The sequence below is a fragment of the Gambusia affinis genome, linkage group LG06, assembly GCF_019740435.1.
Source record: "Gambusia affinis linkage group LG06, SWU_Gaff_1.0, whole genome shotgun sequence".
NCBI classification, from domain to species: domain Eukaryota; kingdom Metazoa; phylum Chordata; class Actinopteri; order Cyprinodontiformes; family Poeciliidae; genus Gambusia; species Gambusia affinis.
In genome coordinates, this window is record NC_057873.1 from 2,671,419 (window position 1) to 2,699,276 (window position 27,858).

Sequence of the window (27,858 nt, forward strand, 5' to 3'; positions counted from 1 at the left end):
TAATTATTAGAAATTCTGAACTACTAGTTCCACTGGCAGATTATTTCACTTACACTGCAAAAGCACACAATCAGTCTTACTGAGTAATTTTGGTTTAGTTTCTAATGCAAATGTCTTAGCACAGTTGAAGTAAAACAACAAAAAAAAAATTAAAAGGAACTTTTCAGCGACATATGGGAGCTTGTTTTGTGTTAATTATTCCTTAATATTGATGAAAAATGCTTGTTCCACTGGGAGATTATTTTATGAGTAATAAGATGTTTTTATCTTGTTATCATCTGCTGGTGGAAATACAACTTTTAAAATATATTAAGGAGTTACTTGCTTTATTCAAGCTCCCATATCTTGCCGTTATACCATTAATCTGCTGCTATGCTAACTAGCTTTAGCATTCACAACATGCTATGCTAGCTGCTTTGCCACAGGGAGTTGGTTACTTGTGAGTTTTGTCTCATTTCAAGGATACTATGATATTTGCATTAGAAAATAGACACAATTACTTGTTAAGATTTTGCTTTTGCAGTGTACAAAATGTGAAATCTGCATATTAAGTGTGCATTTTCCATGTTTCCTTTGTGTTTTTCCTTAAAATCTGTGTTTATCTTACACTTAATGTTACATTTGGGTAATTTTAGAACCCAGTAAAGATCCTTTCTTTACGTAAAACCTTCAAACATGCTTATCAAGTTATTCTTTTGAAACTAGAAACATCTCAGATTGAAAGCAGAATCAAACTGATGTCAGCATGGCTGCTTCCCTTCTGCCATATTTCAGCCTGCAGTTCGTCTGTTTCCCCTCATCTGTCCACCGCAGTGAGAACAACACACACACGCAGTCTGGAATAAATGCATAGTTTATCATATCATAACAGTAAATAAAACAGTCTGGTTACATTTAAGGACTGCAGTCTAAGTTATAAAGTGAGGCGAATAAACGGTTTTCTCAGAATCAGTGTCACACTTCGTTGTAATATTTATGCTAATTTCTGTGAGGCGATGCTAAACAACGCTAAACGCTAAAAACAATAATAAAGAGAGGTTAATCATCCACTTGGTTTAGGCTACATCTCCTCCTGGTACCTGAATGAAAACAGCTTCCTGCCGTGCAAAGAAAAAGAAAGAAGACAACCGTTCTGCTGCAGGAGGGGAGGTCCATCAGTTCACTTCTTTCTTATATTGTTAAAAAGTTGCAGGAGTTTGTTGTCTTCCTGGGTAGAGCTCAACAGATGCAGAGTGATTCTCCTCCAGGGTTTTAAAGTGATTTAAAGTGTCTTAGTTTCAGTTTTCCGCTCTTAAGAAGGTCTTAAAGCAGGGGTGTCCAAACTTTTAGCAACATGGGCCAGAATCCCGACGTTGAAAATACCCAGGGGGCCATATTGTTTCTCCAACTTGAAATGCAAAATAATTACACTTGAAATATGACAAAACTAACTGACAGTAAAAAAAAAATAAAAAATTGGCTTGGGTTAATTTAAAATTTTCTTAATATTGATGAAAAAGTTCTAGTTCCAATGGCGAGTTATTCCACTTATTTTGCTAACAATGGTCGCTGCACCGTTACCTAGCAACCCCAGCCAAGCCCAGCCCGTAACCTAGCAACCGAATTCTAGTTCCATTGACAGATTATTTCATAATTTGCCATTGGAACTGGTACATTTTCATCAGTATTAAGGAATTATTGACATGTAATGAACAGTTACATGTTGGAAAAAAAATAGTTTTCTCTTATTTTAAATGTAGCCACTAAGTTATTTGCACTAGAAGTTAGAACAGAATTTGCTAGATTTTGTGTTTTTGCAGTGTAACTTTGATCAATTTTTAATTTTGGTTTAGAAAATCTTTTTTAGTCTATTTCCAGCAACATAAATGAGAACCTTCTTCAAAAAACAAGTTTATTAATAAAATAAATGTACACTATCCCCCCAAGTAAAGATTTTTAGCTGCTTAATATTAAATTAAACACTCTCCATTATAACGGCATTAAATTCTGTAAAATTTATTTTTTTTAAATTACCACTAAAGTGGCAAATTAGTAGCATTCCTGAACAGTCGGGGCCCACACAGAATTGTTCTAAAGGCCACAACTGGCCCCCGGGCCACATTTTGGACACCCCGGAATTAAAGCATGGGGGGATTTCTGAGCAGCAATTATGCATGTTTTTAAAAAACTTCTATAAGGATTACAGGAGCATCAGTCAAGACGCTTTGTGGTTCATGCATGGAATCAATTCTGCTGCAGAGAATATGAATATTTAAATATTTCAGAAGAAAAATGCTGAAAAACGTGATTGTTTTTATTTTTTAAAGGTTTTCTCACTCCAGACAATTTAGATGCTACCTATATGTACGTATAAGGAGTGGAAATAATGTGGCATTAGAGTCCATTTCTGTCCAACAAAGATAAAAAAAGCAGCAAGTTTTTAAAACATTCTTCACTGAAAAAAAGAGAACAGGTGATCCAACTTAAAAATTAAGTTTATCCAAGTAAATATATTAAGTTTATTACGTTGTCATGTTAAACAAACGTAAATGAAGTAAGTTTGACAAACTTAATTTGATTACGTGCAATAAATTAACTCTTTTTTTAAGTTGGAGCTCCAGTCACGTTCTAGAAACAGTTACACAGCTCTGAATGCATAACTGGACCAAAATAATCAAACTCTGATCCACATACAAACCTCGGTCTCGGTACGGTTGAAATGAACTCTGGTGTGGTTTGAATGCATATATGAACGCCAAGCGGGCTCTAGGCCGCTCCAAAAGCAGGATGTGGACTTCTGCGTAGGGCATTCTGGGTAAATACAACCAAAACTAACCTGCTAACCTGCGCTAGCAGGAAAAATGGCTTGTAGGGTTTTTTTTTTTGTTTGTTTTGTTTTTTTAGAAAAGACGAAAGAAAAATCCTACAACCTCTAAAATCTGACAGTTTTGTTTACATTTTTTGCAGAGAAGGAAGTTGGTTTCAGTGTCGTCTTCAGACGTTTTCATGTTGTTCCCTTCAGTGGATCTTGGTACAGCGCCCCCACAGGCGAGGAAGGGAACAGTTTGGATGGTTTGACTCAGTGTTTCAACTGAGATGGAAACCACTCCAAAAAGCTGGAAGTGGACTACAACGCAGGGCATTCTGGGTAAATACAATCAAACCAAACGTATTGATCTCGTGCCAGTGGGAGAAGGAGCTTGTGGTTTTTCTAAAACCAAAAACAAAAGAGAAATTCAAAAATCTGACGCTACTCCGTTTTTGTCTATATTTTTGTGAAGAAGGAAGCTAGGCTAGGCTCAATGTCTTCTTCATGTCGTTTTCTCCAACGCCCCTACAGGCGAGGAGAGGAACTGTTTTTAATTAGTTTGGATTGTTTGACACTGTGACCTCAGCAGCGGGAAATGTTGTATTTTTGTTCCCTAATCAAACCGTATCAGGTGTTTTCTGGAGGATCTCTTCTGGGAATCACGTCCTGCATCCGGAGGGACTTCTGGGGTCTTTTGGACGCCTCGGTGCCCAGAGGCTCGGACAAACTGAATCGGGCTCTGGCTTAAAGGTTGACAGAAGGGCAGCATCTGGACTCCTAAAAATCCAAAAACGACATTTCTGTGTCTGTTTGACGTGCAGAATGAGACCCAGAGGGTTCGGGGATAAAAACGGAAAAGCTCCTCCATCCATGCAGAATCCTCTCCATCACCCCGCAGCCGCCTGTCAGGTGTGTGCGTTCACCTGTCTACCGCGTCCCGCGCAGTCATCCGAAACTCGGCATGCACTCGGTGGAGTTCGCCGCCTCGGTGCTGTTCGGAGAGTTGGGTTTCCAGAAGAATGCGTAGTAGATAGCCAGGATGAAGGCGGCCACGGACACGCTGAAGAAGTAAGCGATGGCCATGGCCACTTTCACCCAGATCTTGGACGACATGTTGGCGTGCTTGGCCCGCAGCTCCCCGGGGTAACTCGGCCTCCGCTTCGTGTCTCCGTTCGGCGTCTCGGAGGACACCCCGACCTGCCTGCCGGCCGCTTTCATCTCGGAACCAGCGCTGGAATCTGCTCCTCAGATGGATGTGGTCTGTTCATTTGAGTCCGCGGCGGTCGGGACGGGTCTTCCTCAGGCTCTGGTGCCGGTCGCAGGGCAAGCAGGTTCGGATTCGGTCCGCGGGACGCTGCAGCTCCGTGACCCCGCAGAGTCCTCTGTGCGCACCGGACAAACTGAACTCACTGATGCTTTCCAGGCATGAGCTGCACGGGACCGCTGTGAAGCTGCGGAGAGCCGCACAAAGAGCTTCCGGTGCGCGCTTTCAAATTAAATGTGCGCAACTGAAACGTGTCATTTAAACCAAAAACGATGATATGGAGCTAAATTGAGGCGAATTTGTTTGTTTAAAGAAAAAATATTATACTGAAAAAAAAAGTTTTGATACTGAACAATTTTTAAACAGAAAAAATATGAAGCTGATAAAAACATTTTGAAACTTAAAAAAATATGCGAAACTGAAAAAATGTTCAAAGCTACTTTTTGAAACGTAGTTTAGAAAAGTTTATGTTTTTTCCATTTCAGATCTTTTTAATCAGCTTCTGGTTTTTTTCTTTTTAATAAACTTTATAGCCCAATTCAGAACCATACGGATTACAGAAATTTAAGGCACAATTTTGGAAAGAAAATGAAAAATGTGACATAAAGAAGCATAAAAAACAAAACCTTTAACATGCAACATGTGGTTTTCTAGAATTGTCATTTAGTTGCATATTGTGTTTATTATTTTTTATTTTGTATAAGCTTCAAATAGTTTTATTTACTCATATTGTTTTTAAAAGGGGCAGCATTATGTATTTCTGGTACATAGTACCATTTCATAGCACCATCATGTAATGATAACTGACAGCAACAACTGACTATGTTATCATCAGTTGCTATAAAATTACTGTGACTTGGAAGAAATTTGACTTTGTATTTAATTCCTTGAAACTGTCTCTTTAAGAAGCTTCTGCTTTGACATTTAGCCTTCAGGAAGTTAACAATGTTCCTATTATACGTTTATATTTTTAATAAGGAAATATAATTATGCAATTTCTAAGATAAAAAAAAATACAAAACGTAAGTTTTTACTGTACATTGGTGCCACAAGAATAAATTGAACTAAAGTAGTAAATAAATTCATAAATAATAAAAATACATACATCTCCATGAACCACATAAGACTAACAAAGTGACATATATTTCATTAGTGAATGCATTGGGCGATTTTAAAACTTTATGGCTTTTATTTTGAAATTGAAAAGTTGTACTTTAAATATCTTTAACCAGAGATTATTTTGACACTTTAATTCTCGTTTTAAATAAGAATTCCTGATGTTTGATTAAGATTTTATTTTGAAAAGCAGCCGGCATCATTTCCTGCTTTGTTCTTTGCGTTTCTGTTCGACTTGATGCCGTTTGGGTCGAGGAGGAGCTGAAAGGACGCAACATCCAACGATTGGGTCCCAGTTTGAGAGAAACGTCCCGCAGCAGAGACGAGCCGCTTCAGAACCAAAGGTTCTGCTTCTGGTTCTGGTCCGGGAAGAAAAACTCTGCAGTAGGGAAAACTGCAGCTAGGTTTTTTCTATCATAAAACAGACAAATCATCTCCCTGAGCTCCGAGATTTATTAAATAAATAAACAGAAATGTTTAAAAACAAACAAACCAAAAATCTTTGGTTTTAACATATAAGCACCGATTTATTTAACTCCGTAAATCAGAGATTTGTTACTTTGGAGAAGCAATAAATCCTAATTAGAGAAGCAACTGTTGTACTTCATTAATCTGGGGAGGATTATAAAACGGTTTCTAAACAAATTTTTTAATTCTACGGAACAAAAGCAGCTTTTCCAGCAAATTCAACGCCAAAGTCGATTATTCTGATGATTAATTGGATGATTAATCAGATTAATAATTTAACCACTTCAGCGTTTCAATACAATATTAGAAACACATTTACATTTTAACAGAATTCCTTATTAAAAGAGTACATCTGCAAATTTTTTATGCAACAAAGTTTACTTTGTGCAGTATTAGACATGGATTAAATAAATGCAAGTAGTTAATTTTCTAAATAATTAAAAACACTATGGCCTGAAATGCAATATGCAAATAGTTGATGATTTGTTTAAATCCGCAGCTTAAATATGTTTCTAACATCAACATATAAAAAGCTGATCTGATCTAAGATATTTTTTAAATGAATTTTCTCTTTTACAGAATTTTTAGAGACATCATGTAGTCTGGTGAAACTGTTTGGTCATAGGGATGCAAATGATCGATTGACGAGTTAATCTAAAGTTGATTGATCATATCGATCGACTTACGATTAATCGACATGCAGCAATTTTCTTAGATATTTTGAGACGCTTTCCATAACATAAAGGGCTAAACTTTTCATAATATTCTGAATAAAAACAAAAAATAATAACATTTTAACATTATTTTAGGTCAGTTGTTTAAAATACTGGCTGACTAAACAAACAATTGTGGTTTTCTGACACCATTAGATTTAGACATATTTATAAAGAACTTTTAAGTTGATGAATATAAAAATAAGTCAAACTTTTTAATTCCTCATGAACACCGAGATATTGACACAGAATTACCGTCTTTAATTTCTCTTGAAGGGAGGTTAAAACGGCTTCCAGAAGAGCATTAGCTCACGAAAGCTCCAAAAAGTATCAGCCTCGTTTATTTTCTGCTTTATCCCCTCCGCTTTTCTGTCATCATATTTCTTTACCTTCGCAGCACATCCGTAATTTCTGAATGAGAAGTCGACGCCGCTGTTAAGATGAAACTTAATCAGCTTATCGAGTGTTAATATTTCAAAACAAGACGCAGCAAGTAACATTTTCCTCCCAAACCGGATTCTGTTTCAACCGTTTTTCTTTCCTGTTCTGTTCCCGCCGCCATCTTTAATCTTGTATCAACGGATCGCTTCAAGAGGACGAGCGGCGCCCTCTGCTGGATGGCGGCCAAACCGCAACATTAAAAATAAGGAAACCAAACAAAAACTATTGAAGGGCCACAAAATTCATTTAAAAATGAAAAACAAAACAAAGAAACTGTCTGTCAACATTTTAATTAAATATATAAGTTCATTAAAGATCCAAAACTACTTTGAATCTAATAAACCAGTTACTAATTCATTGTTTACATCCTTAGTCATAATAACCATCCCAACATTTGGAGGAAAACAGGAAAGTTTGAACCACCATAACTTTGAAGTACGGTGGCGGCAGCATCATGCTGTGGGGCTGTTTTTGCTGCAGGAGGAATTGGTGGACTTCATAAAGTAGATGGCATTATGTGGAAATGCTGACAACATCTACAGAGATCAGGAGAAAGTTAAAGCTTCATGGAGGTTTTTGACATGGCTTGTTTTCCAGACACCAAAAAACAAGCAAATGAAGAATGGCTTTAAAATTGCTTCCGGGCAGAAAAAGAATGTTCTGGCTGTCACAAGGTACTCATCTCAGTTCTATGGAGAAGTTGTAGCGACCTACCCGCTGTTTGGATGATGGAGCGTCCAGATATTTTCTTCCACCACCAGAAGAATCGTAGTTTGTCGTGAACATAGAAAAACATGTTTTATCACAAAACTAAAGCAATCGACTTTACATGCAGGATTTAACAGAAACAGCTGCAGGACATTAAGAAAAGAAACTGCGGTGTCTTTGAACCCAAATTCACGATTTTTATTCATCAGATCCCAGACACGAATATTTTAAAGCAATCACTTTGCCGTTTTGTCCTCAAACTCCACACAGCTGCTCAGATAAAACACCATTTACAGACAAGGAAAAACTCAAAACAAACCAAATAAAAACCCTCTTGGTCTGCTGAGGTACGAGGGGAGAGACAAAACACACATACTGCATCCGAACAATACATCATTTTAAGGTAACTGAAAGTATAAAAACAAACTTTTAGCATCAGAGGCAGTGTTGTTCTTTGCGTCGCTGTGGCAACAAACTCAGACATAATTCATGGATGAAGAGAAAAGAGGAGCTGGTTTAAAGCAAAAAACATGATTGTTCAAAATTAAAAACATGATTTGATATGATGCAACATTTAATTAAAAAACAAACAAACTTGTGTTTGTTACTTAATGTAGTAAAAACAGACTTTATGATTTAAATCCAAGCAACATAATAATCAGCATTTCAGACTCAGGCATTGTTTACACGACGACAGTTTCTGGTGAAAATGGACGAGTTTTGTTGCGTTTGTGCTGCACATTTACGTCAAACCACTGAATGTTTCCTCTGACAACGGCACAGATTGAAGACGGGCTCCAGAGTGCAATGGTTCTGAAACGTTCCGGTCCTGTTGTCTTGTGGATCTTTTCTGTCAGGGAATCCCTACCTCATGCACAGCGTGACGCAAAACACAGAAGAAGAAACTACTGACAATGCTGCTCTTACTACAATTTGTGTTTTCCAATCAGATACGGTTCCTCCAGCGTCTCTTCACCGCTCCGCACCGCTCAGGTGGAAAAATACACGTGTGCTTGTTCAGTGATCATAACGAGCACTCGCTTGTTCAGCGCTCTTATCTAGAGAACTACGGACAGCGTGAAAGCTCTAACAACGTGTTTCAGCAAAGTTATCCCTCTTTTCTCCATCTCCATCCTAATCAGACACACATGGTGTGTGTTTCTCCCCAGTATCTGGGGGAACGGTACCTGATGGGGAAACACAAATCGACCTGCTTTCAAGTAGAGTGTGTGTTTGTTTTTTTTAAACACATGCGCACTTAGTTTCAAAGCACCTAGCACCAACTAGTGGCGTGGCCGGAGCATTACACGTTTACGATGTGTACCGTTAATGTGTAAACAAAAGATTGTAATTAGAACGTCTTCATGTAAACGTGTTAACAGAAACAGAACAAAAATTCCATTTTCGTTGGATCATTGTCGTGCAAACAGGGCCTCAGACGCCATGTTGTCTTCATGAAGTGTTTCTGTCAGTTTACTGCATCGTTTACATTCAAATCCAGCCAATCACTGTATCTGTTTGATCTTATTTACAACATGGGATTAAAGAGTCAGATCCCCTTTACTCACATCCTGCAGGTGGATTTAAAACCAGCAACTACACTTTAACCTGAGAGCGAAGCTTTGAATCAACTAGCTTAGCATCGCTAGCGGCTGCAGGTGACTTCATAACGTCACCAAGCCAGTCTTTTCTGAAAAATTGCAAATTATGTAGCATAATCTGGTCATTTCTAATCTAAAAATCTGAATTTAACTCACTTTGCTGAAAAGGAGGTTTGACCCCGACTAGATTATATCATGTGAACAGAAAAGATGCTAAAAGATGCTAAAAATGCCACTTTTTACACAGATTTCAGTTCATCAAAGAAATTTGTTTTCAAACCATGATTTCATGTAATAAATGTGAAAAAAAAAGATTTTTTTTTATAGATCTGGCCTTGTTTCAACAAGCCACATCCAGACTTTAGGTTAACATCTGGTTTATATCTCATTGGAGGAAGAAACCCTTCGTTTGCAGTGAGATTAAAACATTCAGAATACTGAAGAAACAGATGGAGATTTCACCAACGAGTGATCCAAAGTCTTAAAACCAGCTGAGAGCGACCGGTTGGTCCATGCGTGTAAAGCTCCGTCACTCCTCTTCCTCGTGATGATGATTAAAGTCATATTTAGATGTAAACCTCGGTGCCGCCAATGTTTCGCTCCCTCTCCTGTCCGTCTCAACCTGTCGGTGGAAACACGAAGAAAAGGATTAGATGGGGAGAAAAAACCCAAACTGACGTCGACTCAAGCAGCGAGACTCCAGTTAATCAGAGCAGGAAGGTAGAAACGATTAATTATCATATTAAACAACCACAATTAATCAGATTAATTTCATTTCTTGTGATTAATCAGATTAATTGTTACAATTGGATTAATCATGATTAATACTATTAATAAATGGTAATTTATTGGTGATTAATTAGATTGGTAATTTGCTGAAAGAACAACAAATTTAGGGCAGTAATTAAGCCAAAACTGTACAAAAAATACATACATTTTGCAATTAAGATAAAAATAATGTTGTACCCAGAAATCCTCAGAGGCGGTTTTAGCTTCTCTTGGTTCAAATTCTGTATAAAAAATGTATTAAGCAGCTTCTGCTATCAAATTAATAATCAGATAATCAAAACAAACAGATCAGTATTGATACGTCAAGCAGTGAGAACTGAGCTTTTGCTCTTAGTGACCAAGTGTTCACTAAAGGAATTATGTTTTTAAGCAACATTTGTTGTGTTACTTAAAAATTAATTGCATTATTGGTTTACTTTCATCTTTAAATGTATTTCTAATATTGTATAAAAAAAAGCTTAAGGGTTTAATGAAAAAAAACCGTGCCAAGTTTATTTGTAAAAATAATCGATTAATGGTCAGAAGAATCGATTAATCGTCAAACAATCAATTAGTCGTTAGAATGATTGTTTTTTAACAGTCCTGAAGAGGCTTTATGAGACCAGAGCAGACAGAGAGAGATCCTCATCCAGCTGTGAAACAACAACACACCCTGATCCTGTCGTCACAAACAATCAGTCAGACGTTCTTCAGATGCGAATTAGAGAGAACGTCTCTTAAATAAATCCAACTCAATCTGCCGAGATGAATGAATGAACGACAGGAAGGCGACTTTAAAGGAACACAGTTTCACTCTTTTTCTTTACTCCTTCAATACCACGTTACTGAATCTTCAGCTAAATCTGAGGAGTCCAAACTTTCTGTCACAAGGGCCAAAAATGTCAAATCAAAATGAGTCAGGAGCCAAAAAGATAAGAAAAAAACAAGAAACAAAATACTGACCGTCTCTGATCCAGTGAGCAGTAAACTAGTTGTAATAACTGAATTAAATAGTGGGACAGGAATTATTTGTTAATTTATTTTTTTTTAGAAAAAAGCTTAGAGTTATCAGGATTTGATGTGACAAACTGAGTGTGTGTGATCAGTCGTTTCCATGACTGTTTTAAAGTCCTGCTGGTCATAATAATTTGATGCTGAAATGTTAAAAACTCAAGTATTTCAATTAAGGATGAAGTATTTTCTATAAAACTTACAGAAAACTAAAACTTTTAACTTCAAAGTTTTGCTTTAGTTCTCATAAAATTAATACTTTGTGCTCCTAATATTACACCTTAATGCTGGTGTAATTGATTACTTTATTCCCGTAATATTACAATGTAATAAACAATAATAAATCTTATCCTGGTCCTAATATTTTATTGTAGAGTTGACCTGAATTTAAAGTCCAAATAGACAGAAGCTTTAAAATCTCTTCTGAAACAAGATGGCCGTCATGCACTCCAACATATGGAAACCCAAGTAGTGAATTGGTGGAAAACAATTATTTATTTTTTTAAATTAAATCTTCAGAAACCAAAAATACCAATTAATAAAACAACTGATTTACCGCCCAGTCTTAATAAAGCCTATAAATCACTACATCTTTAAGACTTTTTAGTCCGCTTTTCATTCTTTCTGATAAATGTTTAGCGTTTCCCTCCACTCTACTTTAGGTGGGAATCACCATAGCAACCAATGTCTCCACCGCTGAAATTGGATTTGGGGAAACATTGTAGCTTTTGTTTTTTATTTTTATTCCTGAAAGTTTTTTTTTGTGTACATTCGCCTGTCGCTGCTGCCATATTGTTCAGTCAGAAGTCTTGGAAACACGACGGGATTTAATTCAATCAGGCTTGAAACGCCTCCTGATATCTGCTCCATCATCGCTTCTGCAGGGTGCAGCTCATTTCCTCCAATGGAGCCGTTTAAAAGCTTTAATTGTGCCTCTGATTTCCCCGGTTTCCTGATCCCCACCCAGATCGCAACACACAGCTGCCGCCGTGATCCAACAACACACACACACACACACACACACACACACACACACGTCACCTGACTTCTGCTGGTAATCACACACCAGTTACCAGAAGCGTAAATGCGATCAGTGTTCCTCCTCATTCCAAAGAAAATAAAACGATGGCCATCTCAACCATGTTACGGTTTCACAGTTTACATGTTTTAAGACTCAAATCTTTGTCACTGAGTAAATATTGAGTGAATCGTTTGGAGAAACATAAAAATGGCTCCTGAAATCAACAAGTGTTTAAGTTATTTAAATCTTACTAAATTATTCGGACCTGAGGATCCGATAATATAGTTTTAGTTATTTTTAAAAATAAATCAAGTTGAAAATAAAACAAAACTAATTTAAATGTGTAACTTTCACATTTTATAGTAACTTATTGGTAAATTTTAATTTGCCATGTTGTTTAAATACCTAACATAATGTGTCATTGGTTCTAAATTTGAAATAATCAAAATAAATATCAATATTTTTAAAAGGGACTATTATGCAAAATTAACATTTTGGAAATTTTTATGCTTCTAAAAACAACCTGGGAATTTTAAAAAAACACTCGGCTGTTTTTTGGCAATAAGTTCATGTTTTTAGTGTCTGGAAAATGAGTCATTTCAAAAACTTCTGGAACAAAACATCTCAAATGAGCAGGAACTGTGCCGTTACCTAGCAACTCCGGGGGAACTCCGCCGGTTACCTAGCAACCCAACCCAAATTCCAGTATGTTTGGTGAGCATTTCTTACTTTCTACTCTACAAAAACAAAAAAATCTGCCTCTCTTCCCCTTTGCTCTCCATGACCAACCATCACAGACCCGCCGGTTCGTTTACAACAGCCGCCTGCCTCGCGCCCCGCCCAGCTGAAGGAAACCTCACAGGCTGTCATGCAAATCCTCGTTGATAGAAATATTGAAATGCAATATTTACTCTACACATTTTTATAGCATTAAGAATGATTGTGTCATGTTTGTCCTCATACAGAAACCATATTAAGACAAAAATATATTTCCCACCCCCATCTTTTTCCATTTTCAAACAGTTTTGAAAAACTTCAGGAAGCCACTGGGAAAGCTAAAGAGTTGCTCTGGAGCCGCGGGTTTCCGACCCCCAGTAGAGACCATGAACCGATCTTAACCTGTCTAAAGAAGCATCATGGGTCACCTTTAATTATTTCATCTCCTCATTTCTAAAGTTTTGCACTGCGTTGCGTCATGAAGTCACGGTAGGGGACCAGCCGGTACTTCAGGGTCGGAGGGTGGGACTGACACTGGTCTAGTCTGGATGACTGCTTTGGTCTGGAGATTCCTTCACAGCAATCAACTCCTTTTTTGGACCAGCGGCTGCCTGAGCCGACAGCAGCTATTTTAGACCCGACAGAGAAAACAGAAACAGCAGCTAAAGAGAACGACACTTAATCTAAAGCTGTTTCATATAAAGTAAATCTGTCTGTTTGTAAAATATAACTATATCTATTCTGTACTTCAACTCAGCGTAAAAAAATCATAATTTTTCCTGAACATGTAAATGGTCAAAAATATTGCCCAGAATTAATCTAGTAAATTCAGAGAAAATGTTTGATTTAGTTGATGAAACAGTGACTACAAGTTAACGAGGAAAATGTCCACTTCACATTCAGGCTGTTTTCACACCTGATATTCTGTTATATCAGGTTTTATTTGGGAACAAAGTTGAAAACAAACATTTGTTCCAGTTTCAGTTGTTGTGGTTCTATTTCTCTGTATACCAAGTCAAACCAACCCAACCCTTTGAGCAGCCTGTTCCCCTCCCCGCCTGTGGGGGCGCTGCACCAAGAATCACTGAAGGAAACAACACAAAATCCTCTGAAGACAAGTTCCTTCTCCAGAAAAATGTAAATAAAAATGGAGTGACATCAAATTTTAGGAGTTCTTCTTTGTTTTGGTTAAGACTGACACGTTGCTAGACTCCCAATGCATCAGCACCAACATCGGTATCAAACCATATTATACATTTTTTAATGTATTGGTATTGGCCTGATAAATAAAACTGGGCCGGTACCAACAACCGATATTTATTTCCATCTTGTGATATTAATATCAGACATCGAAATCGGCTCAGATTTTTATATTGATGCGTACCGAATAAAAGGTTTTTTGATTCTTACTTTAGCATCTTCAGCATTTGCTCTCAGGGTGAAACTTGTAAAGGATGTAATGTGTATAATTCTACTCATTTTTAAATACATGTAAATGTAGAGAAAATCCAGTTTAACTTTCTTTTCTAGTTACTTACTTGAATTTTTCCTACAAAGTACAAAAGGCTCATTTGGTTTCCGATTCACGTCTTTTTACAGTTTTCCTTTTTATGTTATAAATATCTAAAACGAACTTTTCCATTAGCTTAAGCGACGACACAGAGGACAGGAGCTAAACGGCTGTAATCAGAGGGATAATGACTGCAGCCTGTGGTTTATTCACTTAGCTCCACTTTCAAACCGCGGCGCTGAGACGATGAGGAGCTGCTGAGGAAATGTGAGCGGATTATTGATTCCAGCAGGATGACTGGTTCCCCTTCCCACTGGAGCCGCGCTGCAAACGGACACGCTAACGATTTATGGAAAGCATCGGGATTCAAGTAGCTCACACACAAACACGAGACAATAACGGGGAAATGATCAATAAAGACGTTCGTTTCTGAACGATTCCAAATGAGAAGCAAACATTTAAACGAAAAGAAAAATACAAAAAGCACCCAAAAGATTTGATTCAAAACTTACAGGCTTAAAAGTTAGAGTGGGCTTTATTCTGAACTGATGGAAACCACCGTTTAAACCAGAGTGTCCTAATAAAATAGAATATAATGTTTTATTGATCCCCAAGAGAAAATTGCTTATTAGTTGACAAGCTTTCCATTCAACATATTAAATATAAATAATACAAATATAAACATAAGCAATGAAATTGATAAGATATGTATGTATCTAAGAGTGATGCAAGTAACTTAAACATGACTGAATATAAATAAATTAATATTATTTATATATAATATTATATATTTATATATATCTAATATATATAAATATATAATATTCTTTATATATTATAGAGAAAATTAGATTTAAGTTGCCCAACTCCTTAGTTCAGGGGAGTCCAGACTTTTTACATCGATGGTCAAAATCAGCAATGTATTTGTATTTTTGTTTTAAACTAAAAATGTAAAATAATAATTGCATTTTAATTTAAAAAAAGGTCTGAAAATGTCTCAAAGTTGCACAATCTCCTTTCAATTATTTCTTTTTTTTCTCCAGCAATAAAAATGAAAGCCGTCTTTGGAAACTACAAATTGTATTTGATTATTGGATGTTTTACTGTTTTTGAGTAAAAAACTGCTGGAGATTTTTTAAATGTCATTTTTACTGACATTCTCTTAGTTTTTTTGTCTTTCTTTCTGTACCATTATTTGCTGTTTTGGACTCTAATGAACCGGAAGTCAGAGAAAAGCTTCCCAACCTGATGACGTCTGATCCGAGGAGAGTTCGGCTTCGGCTGCCGGGGCGTCGTCGCTCCCAGCGGGCGCCGTGTTGTCTTCGTTCTCTACCGGCGCGTCGGAGGAAATCTGTTCACCGTTAAAGGACTCAGCGGGACGGGGAGGGTCCAACTGACCCTCTGACAGAGAGACAGAAAGTCAAAAACAGACTCATGTACCACAGTCTTATCTAAAACAGTGTCAGGATAGGAAATTAGTGTTTGATTACAAGAATAAAGTCAATTTTAAGAGAATAAAGTCGCACTGATACAACGATAGTCGTAATAGTAAAAGAAAAATTCTAAATAATGATAATAACATCAGAAGTTGTAATAATACAAAAATAAAGTCATAATATTACCAAAATAAAGTCGTAATGATAGGAGAAAGCAGTTGAAATATTATGAAAATCGATCCAGTCTACTTCCTCCCTGAGCTGTTACTGCTGTCTGAAGAAACAACCAATCAGAGCCGGGAGGCGGGGTTTAGGGCCGTCAATCAACCTCTTGTACCTTGCTAAATATGCTAATGGATAACTAGCATTAGCATTCATGACAGGCTCTGATATTAGAAAGAAGAGAACAAGAGGAGGCTGTGAGCAGCGCGTACATGAGGTTTATTGACAGCATTAAGATCCTCCTCTTGCCTCTGATTGGTTGTTTCTGGGCAGAGGAACTCAGATTTTTCAATAATTATTTGTCTCAAATTCAAATTCAAAAATGCTTTATTGACTCCAAAGGTAAATTAAATAAAAATCGCATTTTACTGTCGCAACATAACGATCTTTTTGACAAATTAGTAACGAACTGCAGCTTTGATGTTCTTCATGTTGAGTTGTGGCTGTTAGACGTTTTACCTTCTGATGGAGCAGGAAGTGGATTCTGGTCGGTCGTCACGGCAACCTCATTGACCTCAGGAGCAGCAGAGGACGGGCCGAGGTCCGAACCTTCAGATGGAGGTTCTGAGGCGGTCTGTTGCGGTTCTGTCTCAGTGACGTTCTCCTGGGCGTCCGCCGCAGGAGCAGATTCATCCGTGGGCGCCCCGCCCGGTTGGCCGGCGCCGCCATCTTGGCTCTCCTTCTTCTGCGGCGGGCTGGACTCGGTGCTGGAGGGCTTCATCGGGCTCTCCGCCCCCATGCTGCTCCGCGGCGACTGCATCTCCATCTCCTCGCCCCAGTCTGACACCGGGTGGTGGCCCTCCAGCGTGAAGAACGGGCTGAGGGGCTTCCCCCCCTCTGGTGACCCCTGGGCCGCCGCCGCAGCCGGAGGAGGAGGGATTCGGACCTTTGGCCTCGGCGCCCGCTGCTCCTTCGGGCTTCCCGCCGTTTTCTCCTGCAAACGTTGTTTGGCCGACGGAGGTGAGACGGCTTTGCCTTTGTCTTTTTTCTCCAAGTCGCTTCTGTCTCCAGCTTCCTCCTCTTCACTGGCGTCCTCCCACTCATCATCATCGTCTCCTGCCTCGTCTTCTTTTTTCTCCTCCACCTGAAGAAAAAAAAAAGGATAAGTTAGGTAGAAAGTTTAGCTTCATGTGTATCTTCAGCTCCAGCTGAACCCGCTTACCTTCGGCTCTTCTGTTTCAGCTTTGGGTTTCTCTTCTTCTTCTTCTTTCTTTGTTTTCTTTGATGTAGTTTTTACCTCTTTCTTCGTCTTGTCCTCCTTTTCTTTCTCTTCTTCTTCTTTCTCTCCTTCCCAACGATTGTCGTGCATGCTGTCAATGACACCGAAAAGGAAACAGTTAATCACCATAAACGCCGTAGCATTAGCTTCTGCTAAATGCTGTGTTGGCGTAATGCTTCAGTGTTAGCGTAACTGATGTTTTAGCATTGGTAAATACAAACAATTTACATTTTGTTAAATAAAACTCTTCTTTTATTTACCCTTAAAAAATACCCTGGAACGAAGGCAACGTTCACCAGATTTAGCTTGAGCTAAATCAAAGCATCTTTTACTAATGGTTTCTGCACATTGTCCCTGAGGACGGCGTAAAACCAGAACCTTCAGATGGAGGTTCTGAAGCGGTCCGCACTGATTTTTTTTTTCCTCTTCCATGGGGTCATTTTGTGGGCTCTAGTGTCCCTTATATGACAGCAGGCTGACAGGAAGGGGGAAAGGAGAGGAAGACATGCGGCAAATGTCGGTCGGGTCCGGGAATCGAACCCACGTCAAGGACTGAAGGCCTCCAAATGTGGGTCGCGCTGTCTGTCCCCTACGCCACCACAGCACGTCCAGCCGCTCTGGTTCTGATACAGTGGCTGTTTGGTTCCTGCATCACGCCGCCACCACCATGCTCAACACTGGAGGTTTTTTGTTGACACGTTGCGTTTGGTCTGGGAAGGTTTCTGGACTCACCTGTAGCTCTGCCTCTGTCCTCGGCCCCTTCCTCTGCTCCAGTCCCCGCGGGGCCCCTGGCTCCTGCCCTGGGACAGGAAGTCGCCAAATGTTGGTCCTCTAGGAGGCCGCTTGCTGTCGTCTGTTGGAAATATTGTAAATATTACAGGAAGATAAATCCAAACCCAACTTTTTAATATAAATAATATTTTTTTTAAAAGCCCAAAATGCTGCACAAAAATAAGAATCAGGAGGCAAAACAGAAAAAACATTAAAGGAACCATGTCGAGCCCAACAAGATTAAAGAAAGATTTTAAGAGAGATACAAAAAACAAAATTATACAGGGATTCAGAACAAGTTTGGAAGCGTGTTCTGGATCAACACCCTCTTGGAAACTCCAGCTATTAGCGGTGTAATCAGCAAACAGAAGAGCTAATTTATCATTAATGCTGTGGCCAACTTTAAAAAACATTAAAGTAGTTAAATGTTCATAATCATGCTCTTATTTTGAAGTAGGTAAAGACCGTTTACAGTGCAGTTCCGTTTCCTCTCCTCACGTTCTTGGGATGTGGAGCAACAAATGCCATTTATTCTGTACCCAGAATGCATCAGTAAACAGTTTAAAATCTGCTAACGTCCTGCTGGTAGCTGACTGAAGCCCTACTGCGCTCAGTTAGGCAACATCAGCAACATGCTAGCAAAACAACAACTATAAAACTGAAGTAATGAATGAAAGGTCTTGTCCAAAGATAGGGACGTGCTGTTTTCACCGAGTGCATATAAATATGGTGGAAATTAGCACTGTAGCATTAGCTTGTGATAAATACCATGATAGCGAACAAATTTAGCATTATCTTCCACTCAATACCCTATTGGTGTAGCTCTTTAGCATTAGCTTCTGCTACCATGACAGTGCAGTAATTAACATTAGCTTCCACTGAATAGATTCTGAAAAGTACCATGTTGGTGTAGCGCTTCAGCGTTAGCAGAGCTAAGGTTATAATACTGGTAAAGGCTAATATTAATACATTTCCCCTGTTTTAAAGAACATAATAAACTGAACACAGCAGGCTAATGTTTATGGACTTTAAGACAGATTTTTTGATGGTTTTACCCTCTATTATGGTGACTTTAATGAATGTGAAAACATTGGTTTGATAGGCAACACTAGCGATGGACGTCACTCATCATCAAGCAGAAAGGAAAGCTGGAGTCTTTTATAAAAGCTCCTCCGATAACAGAACGGCTGAAGCTCATTTGGACCGTGGGGAAATACAGCAAGCGTTCACATAAGCAGCTTAATTAGCTGGAGGAAGGAGATGATGCTGTCTGATGTGTGAAGTTGCTAGAAAGTGTGTATGTGATGGAGGGTCAAAGGCTGTTGCGTAAGAAAAGAAGCAGCCTGTTTGGGTTGACTTGCCTCTCCTGCCACCCTCCTCTGCCGTTACACCCTCTGCAGCCGCATTTGGATCCTCCTTGAACCTGAAAACAAAGCCACAGGGGGAAAAACAGACGTTTTAGCTTCATTTATGGTTTACTTTGGTTTAGGAAGAATAAACCAGACTGTCTCTTAATGAGGTAACTGCATGGCTACACAGCGAGGGCAACGCGACACTGAAAGACCACAGCGCTCTTTATGACCTACACGACCTTTCTAAATGTGGCTGGATTAGCAGAACATTTAGAAATGTCCTTCAGTAGAAAAACACTTTGCACTCTACTGAACGCCGTCCTCCTTGTTACTTTTAGCCCGTTGACGTCAAACTAACAAATCTTATTTGCTTTCAAGCAATTCTCTGCTGTTTTATAACTTTATAGTTTATAATTTGCTTATGCGACATCAGTCAAAACAATCTATCAGGGTTTCCACCAGTGATACTTATAATACCAAGATAAATATCAGTGATATTTACTGTAGTACTTACTGCCGAACAAGCAAAAGTAGCTTAGCTAATGTAGCTTTTATCTGCATGTAGCCCAGGTGTTTGTTTCTACATGTTCTCACTCTGCCTGTCACCAGAACCTTGTTATTCACATGAAGAATTTGTACGTCTTTTACAAACCCATTTATAAATTATCAATAAACAAACACTGATTGGATGCTTCCATAGATTTCAGGTGAAGCTCCTCCATGTTGTGTCCTCTCTTCATGTTCACTAGGAGTTAACTGTGGCGCAGTAGGATGGCGAAAGCAGCTTGTCAGACATGTTTTCCTTCTCCGTCTCATTCGGACTGATCCCGGACCGATCCCAGACCGATCCCGGACCGATCCCGGACCGATCCCGGACCGATCCCGGACCGATCCCAGACCGATCCTGTTCATGTATCTTAATCTCACAAGAGCATCAACATATTTTCTTTTTATTGGTTAGGAAGTCATTTTTGCGCTTGCCTACTAAGATGGCATTTCAGACTTGTGGGAACAACGAATTGCTGCAAAAAAGTTTGAGGATTTGTTGATTTTGCGTGAAATCGCAAAACAGTGCAAACAAATAAAAACTGTTTTGATTTGATCGGCAAAATAATCTTGAAACACACAACTGTTATCTTAATGGTTCTATTTATGTAGAGCCCTAAGGGCCACATTAAAAGCGATGGCGGGCTGAAATTGGCCCCCAGGCCTCGAGTTTGACACCCGTGAAGCCGTTCTCACATGCTGTCAGTCTTCTGCGCGTCCCACTCCCGCCTCCACTGGCCCGTGGCGTTTCGGTGGCGTGCCAGTCTCTCCTCATCGATCTGCTCACGCTCCTTCTTCCAGCGGAGGTACTCTGCTCTCTCGCGGCCGGTCATCGACATCGTCATGTCCACAGAACCGCCTTTCGGACCCGGCCGCCGACTCTGCAACAGACCGGCGGAAAGCAGGGCGGCGTTAAAATATGAAACTTTTATCTTTTAATCCCGGTTTAGGATCACACAAACGGCTCACGGTCCACTCTCGCTCCAGTTCGTGTCCCGTTTTCACGTTGTCAAAGTCCAGCCCTCCCCAGTTCCGGACGTGTCTCCTGCTGCCTTCCTTCCGGTCAATGTCTGGAGCCGGACCCGAACGCCTCGGGTCATCCAGAAAATTACGGATCGGCTTCTCTCCTTCCACCTGAACAGATGAATCACAGACCAAACCCTGCAATCTGTGACTCAACAGAATAAAATCTGAGATTAAATCCGGTGGCTGGGATACCCTCTGTCCTCGTTCGTACTCTGCTATCCTCTCCATTTCCTCATTCATCTTCTCGATGTTCTGCCGCCTTTTCTCCTCCCATTCCTGACCACAAACAACAAACATTACAAATGCAACATTACATTTTACAAATGCAAAACATTCAAACAGGAAGCTAAATATATTTATAAATAGCGTTGGATTTCCACAACACTGACACTAAAAGCACCACTAACATATTTTATCTATTTTTTTTATCAGTTTGAAAATTACTCTGTTTTTTTTCCATAAAAGTTTAAAGTATTTCTTTATTTGAAAACCTTACAAGGTAGATAAAAATGCTGGTTCACTAATAATATTAATTTTAGTAAATAGTTAGTTAACCAACTGGAACTAATTATAATTAATAAACCATTAACTGACAATTAACCATAAGTTGATCCTTTGTTTGCATCGCAGTCGTAACCTCAATATTAATACCGGCTCATGGTTTCATATCTTTGCATCCATATAAATAAACTTTCCCCAACCTTTCTCACCTTTGACTTTCTGTCCATTCCTCCTGGTGTACCTTCCTCTCCGCCTCCACTCCCTGCTCCTCCTTCTCTAACTCCTCCTCCTCCTCCTCCTCCTGCTCTCCCGCCTCTTCCTCCTCGTCTTCCTCCTCTCCATCCCTGGCCGCCTGGCTCTGCAGACTCTCCCTCTCTGGGAGTTCTGGTCTCCCGGTCCCTCCTCTCTTGGCGTCCTCCTCCTCTCTGACCGCCTCGGCCCACTCTGCCCGACCCCGTCCTCCTGGGTGGGCTGCGGCCGTCGCTCTGACCTTTAGGACTGTCGCTCTCCTCTGACTTCTTCCGGCCGCGAGGCGTGCTGGGTTTCCAGTCGTTCACAACTCTCTTGTCCTGCTGCAGACACACACAATACAGGAACAGATGTACATGAATCCAAAATAATCACTCTAACACAATGTTTACCGGCGAATTGGTTCTATTAATTTCAGTTTAAAATTGTGAAATTTCAGCAGAAAACGTATTTCTCTGAAAGCCAGAAAAAAGATGGAGAACAAAATATTTTTTCCACCATCTAAGGTGCTCTAGCTTTTTTGAAACATGGCCAGTTAGGACTGAAAAACGAATCACGATATAAGAGTGTCATATCAGTCCATACTGATCATTACTGATGAGTTCTTTGTTTTAAATATCTGAAACAGGTGGCATTTTCTCTCTCACATGAAAATGGCTGTTAACAGATTCACAATTATACACTTTACATCTTTTGAAAAGCAGAAGTGGAGCCTCCTGCACAACCAACAAGAATGCAGCAAGTGGCTTCTGGATGACAAGGCAACAACAAAACTCTTGTTTTTTCCAACAATCATTGTACAGCGCATACAGCAGTAAAACCAGCTGACCAAACATGCTGGAACTCAGCTGGGGTTGCTAGGTAACGGGCGGAACTCAGCTTGGGTTGCTAAGTAACAGGCAGAATTTCACCAGGATTGCTAGGTACAACAATCAGGAGGTTTTGAAATGGCCTGTTTTTCAGACACCATTAAGCGCTTGGGTTGTTTTTATAGGTTCTAGAGACACAAATGAAGTTAAAAAATGTGTACAATGGGAATTTGACATGATAGGTCCTCTCTAAAGTTGAGTTCAAACATTTATTTTTGGATTGTAAAGGTTGCAGACCCCTGGTCTACCAGGTCCAACAGACACAAATCAACTCTGTCTGAACTAACGCCACAGAGAGGAAATAAAAACTCAAACTCATTTGCTGATGTTTAGGAAACGCAAGCCTCGTTAGGTTCCAAATTATCCAGACCAGGTGGCCAGTTTTCTCCATCGACAGTGGATTTCAAAGACCCATTTCAGTAGAGAATAATTTCATTAAGTCCATAAACAGGAGGAGGAGAATAGTTCAGCAGGATCAGAAGTAAATTTCCCAGAATAAATCAGTTTGGGTGAGCCGGTGGTCTGAGTCTTTAATTTTTAATCTGTTTTAACTACATGACTCAACATTATTACATCATCTGGGAAGCTCTGAGCCAACAGGTCTTACACTCCGACCCACTGAACCTTTTTAAATTTGCTTGTGAAATTAAAATTCAATAATTACCAAGTATTCCAAACATCAGCTTGTATTTATCTTTATAAAATATATTCAGCCAGTATTAAGCATCCAATATTGATATGTTAAAACGGGTAATTAGCAATCAGAATGTGTTTATTCCAGGCAATGACCACCAGGTGGCAGTGTTGAGAAACGAGCTGCAGTACCAATATTGTGGGAACATTTAGAGATTTAGTTTTTGTTCTCAATACACTGTTTTTTTGTAAAAATAAATCATGGAATTATTCTTAATATAAAACTACTGAATCATTGATTTATTCTTATAAAATCATTGAATTATTACTGTTTTTCTGTTTCAGTAAAAACATCATAATTTGCGGTGAATAATGTGAACCAGTGAGAAGCAGCGCCTGACCCCTGCCGGTTTGGACAGATCCACTGTGACCGTCAGGTTCTCCTTCTCCGTCTTCCTCCGGTCCGCTTCCGGCTCGTGTGTCCGGGGTTTCCGGGGCGTCGTCACGGCGATGCCTTCCTGCTCCGCCTTCTTCTTGTCTTCCTCAATTTCCTGTTGGGACCAACATCAATATTACAACCCCCCAGAAAAACCATTAAATCAACTTTTAAATGTAAGCCTGCATGAACTACAAAACACATGTTAACTGATATATTAGCTTCACTTAATGTTTATCAATTCTAGAATTAATCTCGTTTCATACACTTAGGTCACCTAAATTCACTGCTATTTTTATAGCTCATAAAGCTACATCATAATTATATAACAATAAAATCTATTTTTAAGACAAACCTTGTTAAATACATACTTTGTATGAGATAGTAATGTATAACTAAACAAAAAATGTAATGAGTTTAATTAATAAAACTTACAATAAACCCACTTCAGCAGAAAAAAAAATTTTAATTAGAGCTACAGCTAAACATTACTTTAGTCATTGATTAATCTGATGATTAATCGATTTATTAGATAAAAAATTGGCTCACTCTGTAGATTTTTTATACGATATAAAAAAATATATTGAGATCAACAAAAATTTAAATAAAAAACAATTTATTTCCTAAAATTCAGAAACAGCATTCCTTTTATGAACAATTGATCATTTGTAGCCAAGAAGAAATCTGCAGCTGAAAAAACATGTCTGTCTGTCTGTCTGTCTGTCTGTACGTACACCGGGTTACAAATTATTATGCAAATTGGATTCAAGTGTCATAAAGATTACATTTTTTGTTGTGCTATTAAATTTATGGATGGTTTTGTGGGTCAGGGCTCTTTGAATCACTATAATTATTTTCATAGAGCTGGTTGATTAGTTTGTCTGGTGAGCTCAACTAAAGGACATCTACTTAAGAAGGATGTTCCACATTATTAAGCAGGCCACAGGTTTCAAGCAATATGGGAAAGAGAAAGGATCTCTGCTGACAAAAATCACCAGATAGTGCAGTGCCGTAGGACAAGGTCTGAAAACATTAGATATTTAAAAAAAACTGAAGAATTATTGTACTGTGAAGAGATTTTGTGGCTGATTCAGAACAAAGATGGTTTGTACAGATAAAGGCAGAATGAGGACGTTTCTGTTAGACAAATGCAAATTGTTGTTAAAATGTCTTTACAAAGCAGCAAACAGTTATTTGAAGCTGCTGGAGCCTCTGGAACCTCAAGGTGGAGGATCCTCCAGAGGCTTGCGGTGCATGAACCTACTTTTGGGTCCCTAACCAGAGCTCACAAGCAGAACCGGTCCCAGTGGTCCCAGTGGTCCCAGCCGGACATGAAGATTCATTTTCAAACAGGCTTGTTTACTGATTACTGCTGAGCAACCCTGGATGGTCCAGATGGATGCAGTAGTGGATCGGTGGTGGACGGCCACCATGACCCAACACGGCTGTGACGTCAACAAGGAGGTGGTGGAGTCATGCTGTGGGCCAAAATCATGGGGAGAGAGAGAGCTGGCCGGCCCCTTCAGAGTCCATGAAGGTGTGAAAATGACCTCAGCAAAGTAGATGGACTTTCTGACTGATCACTTTCTTTCATGGTTCAAAAAGAAGAGCCAAACCTTCAATAGCAAAATCATCTTCATGCTGATTTCAGTAGGAGGGAGGACATGACAATATGTGGTATGTCCATATTAAATAACTTTTTCCTACCTGGTACCTCTTCATCAGAGCTTCGTTCTTCTTCCTCAAAGCTTCAATTCGTTTGTCCAACTCTGCATCTTTCTCCTCCTTGGTCTTCAGGTCCACTGCTGAAGACTGAGACGAAGAGGAGGAGGAAGAGGAGCGAAAATCAGTGAATTATGAGATGAAAACTTATCCTAAAATACAGTTTGTAGGGATGGATTTCCATCCATCATATCCCAAGTTCATTGTTTTTATTCTTCTCTCTACTTACCATAGCTGCCTTGGACTGTGCCTTCAAATACAAGTAAAAATCTTGGTTCTGCAATGTAAAAAAAAAATTATAAAACTTTATTTTATTTAGTTAACATTATAAGATAGGTTATATCATCCTGGCTATCATCTCATGTACATCGGTCCCATATGCCGCAGGCCCAAATATGCACCATTTTTCAACTGCAGTCAGGGGCCAAGCACTTTCAACTTTTATTTATTTAACCGAAAGTCAATTCTAGGTGACTTTACAATAAATTGTATATAATCCTGTTTTCGGTTGGTTGTGGTTATGTGCGTCTGTTTGAGTCTGAAATAAAGTTTCTATCTGTTGTTACGTAAAATAATAACCTCCCTTATGTCCATTTAGTGAACAACCAGCGGTAATTAGAATAATCAGTCAGGGGCCAAGCAAACTAATTCTTAGGGACACTAATGGCCCCCGGGGCCGCACTTTGGACATTCATATGTTAGATCAGGGGTCCCCAAACTCGGTCCTCGAGGGCCGGCCTCCTGCATGTTTTAGTTCTCTCCTTGGTTTAACGCACCTGAATCAGATGATGGCTCGTTAGAAGGCCTAAAAAGAAAATTGACATGTTGAAAAGGTTGTTGGTGCCACCAGGGAGAACTAAAACGTGCTGGATGCAATCGGCCCTCGAGGACCGAGTTTGGTGATGAACATTTAACGAATGTAGTTAATGGATACGTTTTATATTGAAAGAAGTGAATTTGGGAAAATGTCTGAATTGCTTGTTTTGTAATCATTCATTTTAGCCACTGAAATATTAGATATATGCGTTTTCATCCAGGTATACACACAGCAACCCACATGAATAAATCCTTCATGCGTTTCCAAAGCTTCTCTAAGCGTCTTAGAGCTGCGCTCACAATCAAAATAACTGAGCCTTTAGGGTCACACACAGACTTTAACGGATACAGAGCCTCAATAAACCCGTGTTTTATTCTTAATAATCAGTAACAGTAATGTATTTGTTTGTCTACATGTAATTCTGGCAACATGAGCCATGTCTGAGCAGTTTCAAACCGCCAAACCTCCATTTAAACCAAACGCAAACATCAACAACACCGACAAATGACAGTTAGCACGCGTTTATATCTTTAGAAGTCACGCGGTATTCATATCTACCTTCTTTAAGGAGCGTTAAAAGGCAGCTAAATGCTCCTCAATGTCTTCATTATTGGTTTTGAGCTAGCTTCAGCTAACTTCCTGCCAAATAATGACCCGCTCGGCAGATTTAAAGAGGCAGTGCTATACGTTAGCCGCCGGTGATACAAACACGGACACTTATTACCGCAACGACAGAAAAAACGGACTGTTTCAAATTAATTTGAACGGTTGGAAACAAATATAAAATTTAAGAAATTTTTTAAATTTCTTAAATTTTAAGAAATTGTAATGATATATTTTGACAACTAGATGGCGGGAGAGGCTAGCTACTAAATTTCATTTAACGGTAGTCAGCAACGGTAGTCTGGATGAAAGGTGCCGCCCAAATTCTTAAAGGTACACACACACCAAAAGAATGTCTGATACATTATAAAATCTACAATTATTTTAGTTTTTAAAATTCTGCAAAAGATAGAATAATGATAATTAAAAAAACAACAACCCCAAAAATAAAAATAGAGCTAAAATTTAATTTTATCAGATTTAGAATCACCTTTATTTGAAAAGTTTTTTTTATCACTTACCTAACATTGTGTTAAGTGATAAACACTTAACACTGACTGTTAAGTGTTTATTGGAGAGACAGTTAGAAAGAAGCTGTTTCTCTTATTTGTAAAAGTAGCACATTTAGTGCCGCCCTGAAGGTAAACAACTAAACAGTTTGTGTCCAGGATGTGTGGGGTCTGCAGAGATGTTCAGGTGCTCTTTTCCTTTATGCTAATTAACACAGGTCAACTGTAATATTGTGACCAGTCAGCTCAAACATATTTTATAGAGCAGAGAAAAAAACAAAAATGTAAATATTGAGAACATATTTTTCAACATAACAGAAAAAAATTAAAGCAGAAAATGTAACGACATCCAAAAATTTCTTTCTAGTACATAGCTGTTGTGAAGTTGTGCTGCTAGTTTGCTATCATATCGATAGCAGGAATGGATATTAGTACAGATGGATAAATAGATATATTTGTAGCACAGAAATAATTCATAACATAAAGGACAATAGTATTTACTTCTCACAGTGACTAAGCCTTTTTCATTAGACTCCACCTGGAGGGATGATGCACTTGTTATGAGTCTAATCAACCTGGACAGAGAAAACCACAAGGTGGATAAAGCTGATTATTCGATTAAATGGGATCGGTACAAAAAATAGATTTCTCAAAAGCAGCTGCAATATTTTAACTTTCACAGCTTTAAAATGCCACTTATTTACCTCTCAGCATCAACGCTGTCTCATGTAAACAACCGCGGCAGACTATCATGTGACCCAGTTTCAGCGGGGACAGTCAAAACAAACAGCTAGCTTGTTGTTAGGCAAAACACTGAGTAA

At 39.0% G+C, this 27,858-nt stretch overlaps 1 protein-coding gene and 1 long non-coding RNA gene across 4 annotated transcripts; one reads left to right on the forward strand and one right to left on the reverse strand.

Annotated features, from left to right (window-relative positions):
* Positions 1-816: 816 nt before the first annotated feature.
* Positions 817-15,433, forward strand: LOC122832927. Its single transcript, XR_006370896.1, has 3 exons — positions 817-3,127; positions 14,344-14,496; positions 15,352-15,433. It is a non-coding gene; the product is annotated as an uncharacterized LOC122832927 (long non-coding RNA).
* Positions 7,162-27,559, reverse strand: ccdc9 (coiled-coil domain containing 9). Of its 3 annotated transcripts, none has more exons than XM_044120072.1 (14): positions 26,484-26,642; positions 25,338-25,385; positions 25,094-25,198; positions 23,352-23,501; positions 21,409-21,768; positions 20,891-20,974; positions 20,642-20,806; positions 20,369-20,553; positions 19,136-19,197; positions 17,736-17,856; positions 16,947-17,094; positions 16,244-16,868; positions 15,372-15,527; positions 7,162-9,721 (listed from the first exon to the last, which is right to left on the reverse strand). In XM_044120072.1, exons 2-14 carry the CDS (start codon positions 25,338-25,340, stop codon positions 9,717-9,719), a joined length of 2,169 nt encoding a protein of 722 aa, XP_043976007.1. In that variant the 5' UTR covers positions 25,341-25,385; positions 26,484-26,642; the 3' UTR covers positions 7,162-9,716. The 3 variants fall into 3 exon arrangements, with proteins under 3 accessions (XP_043976007.1, XP_043976006.1, XP_043976004.1); XM_044120071.1 differs by lacking the exon at positions 26,484-26,642 and adding an exon at positions 27,539-27,559 and having other exon boundaries at positions 7,164-9,721; positions 21,409-21,771; XM_044120069.1 differs by having other exon boundaries at positions 7,165-9,721; positions 21,409-21,771; positions 26,484-26,640.
* Positions 27,560-27,858: the final 299 nt, after the last annotated feature.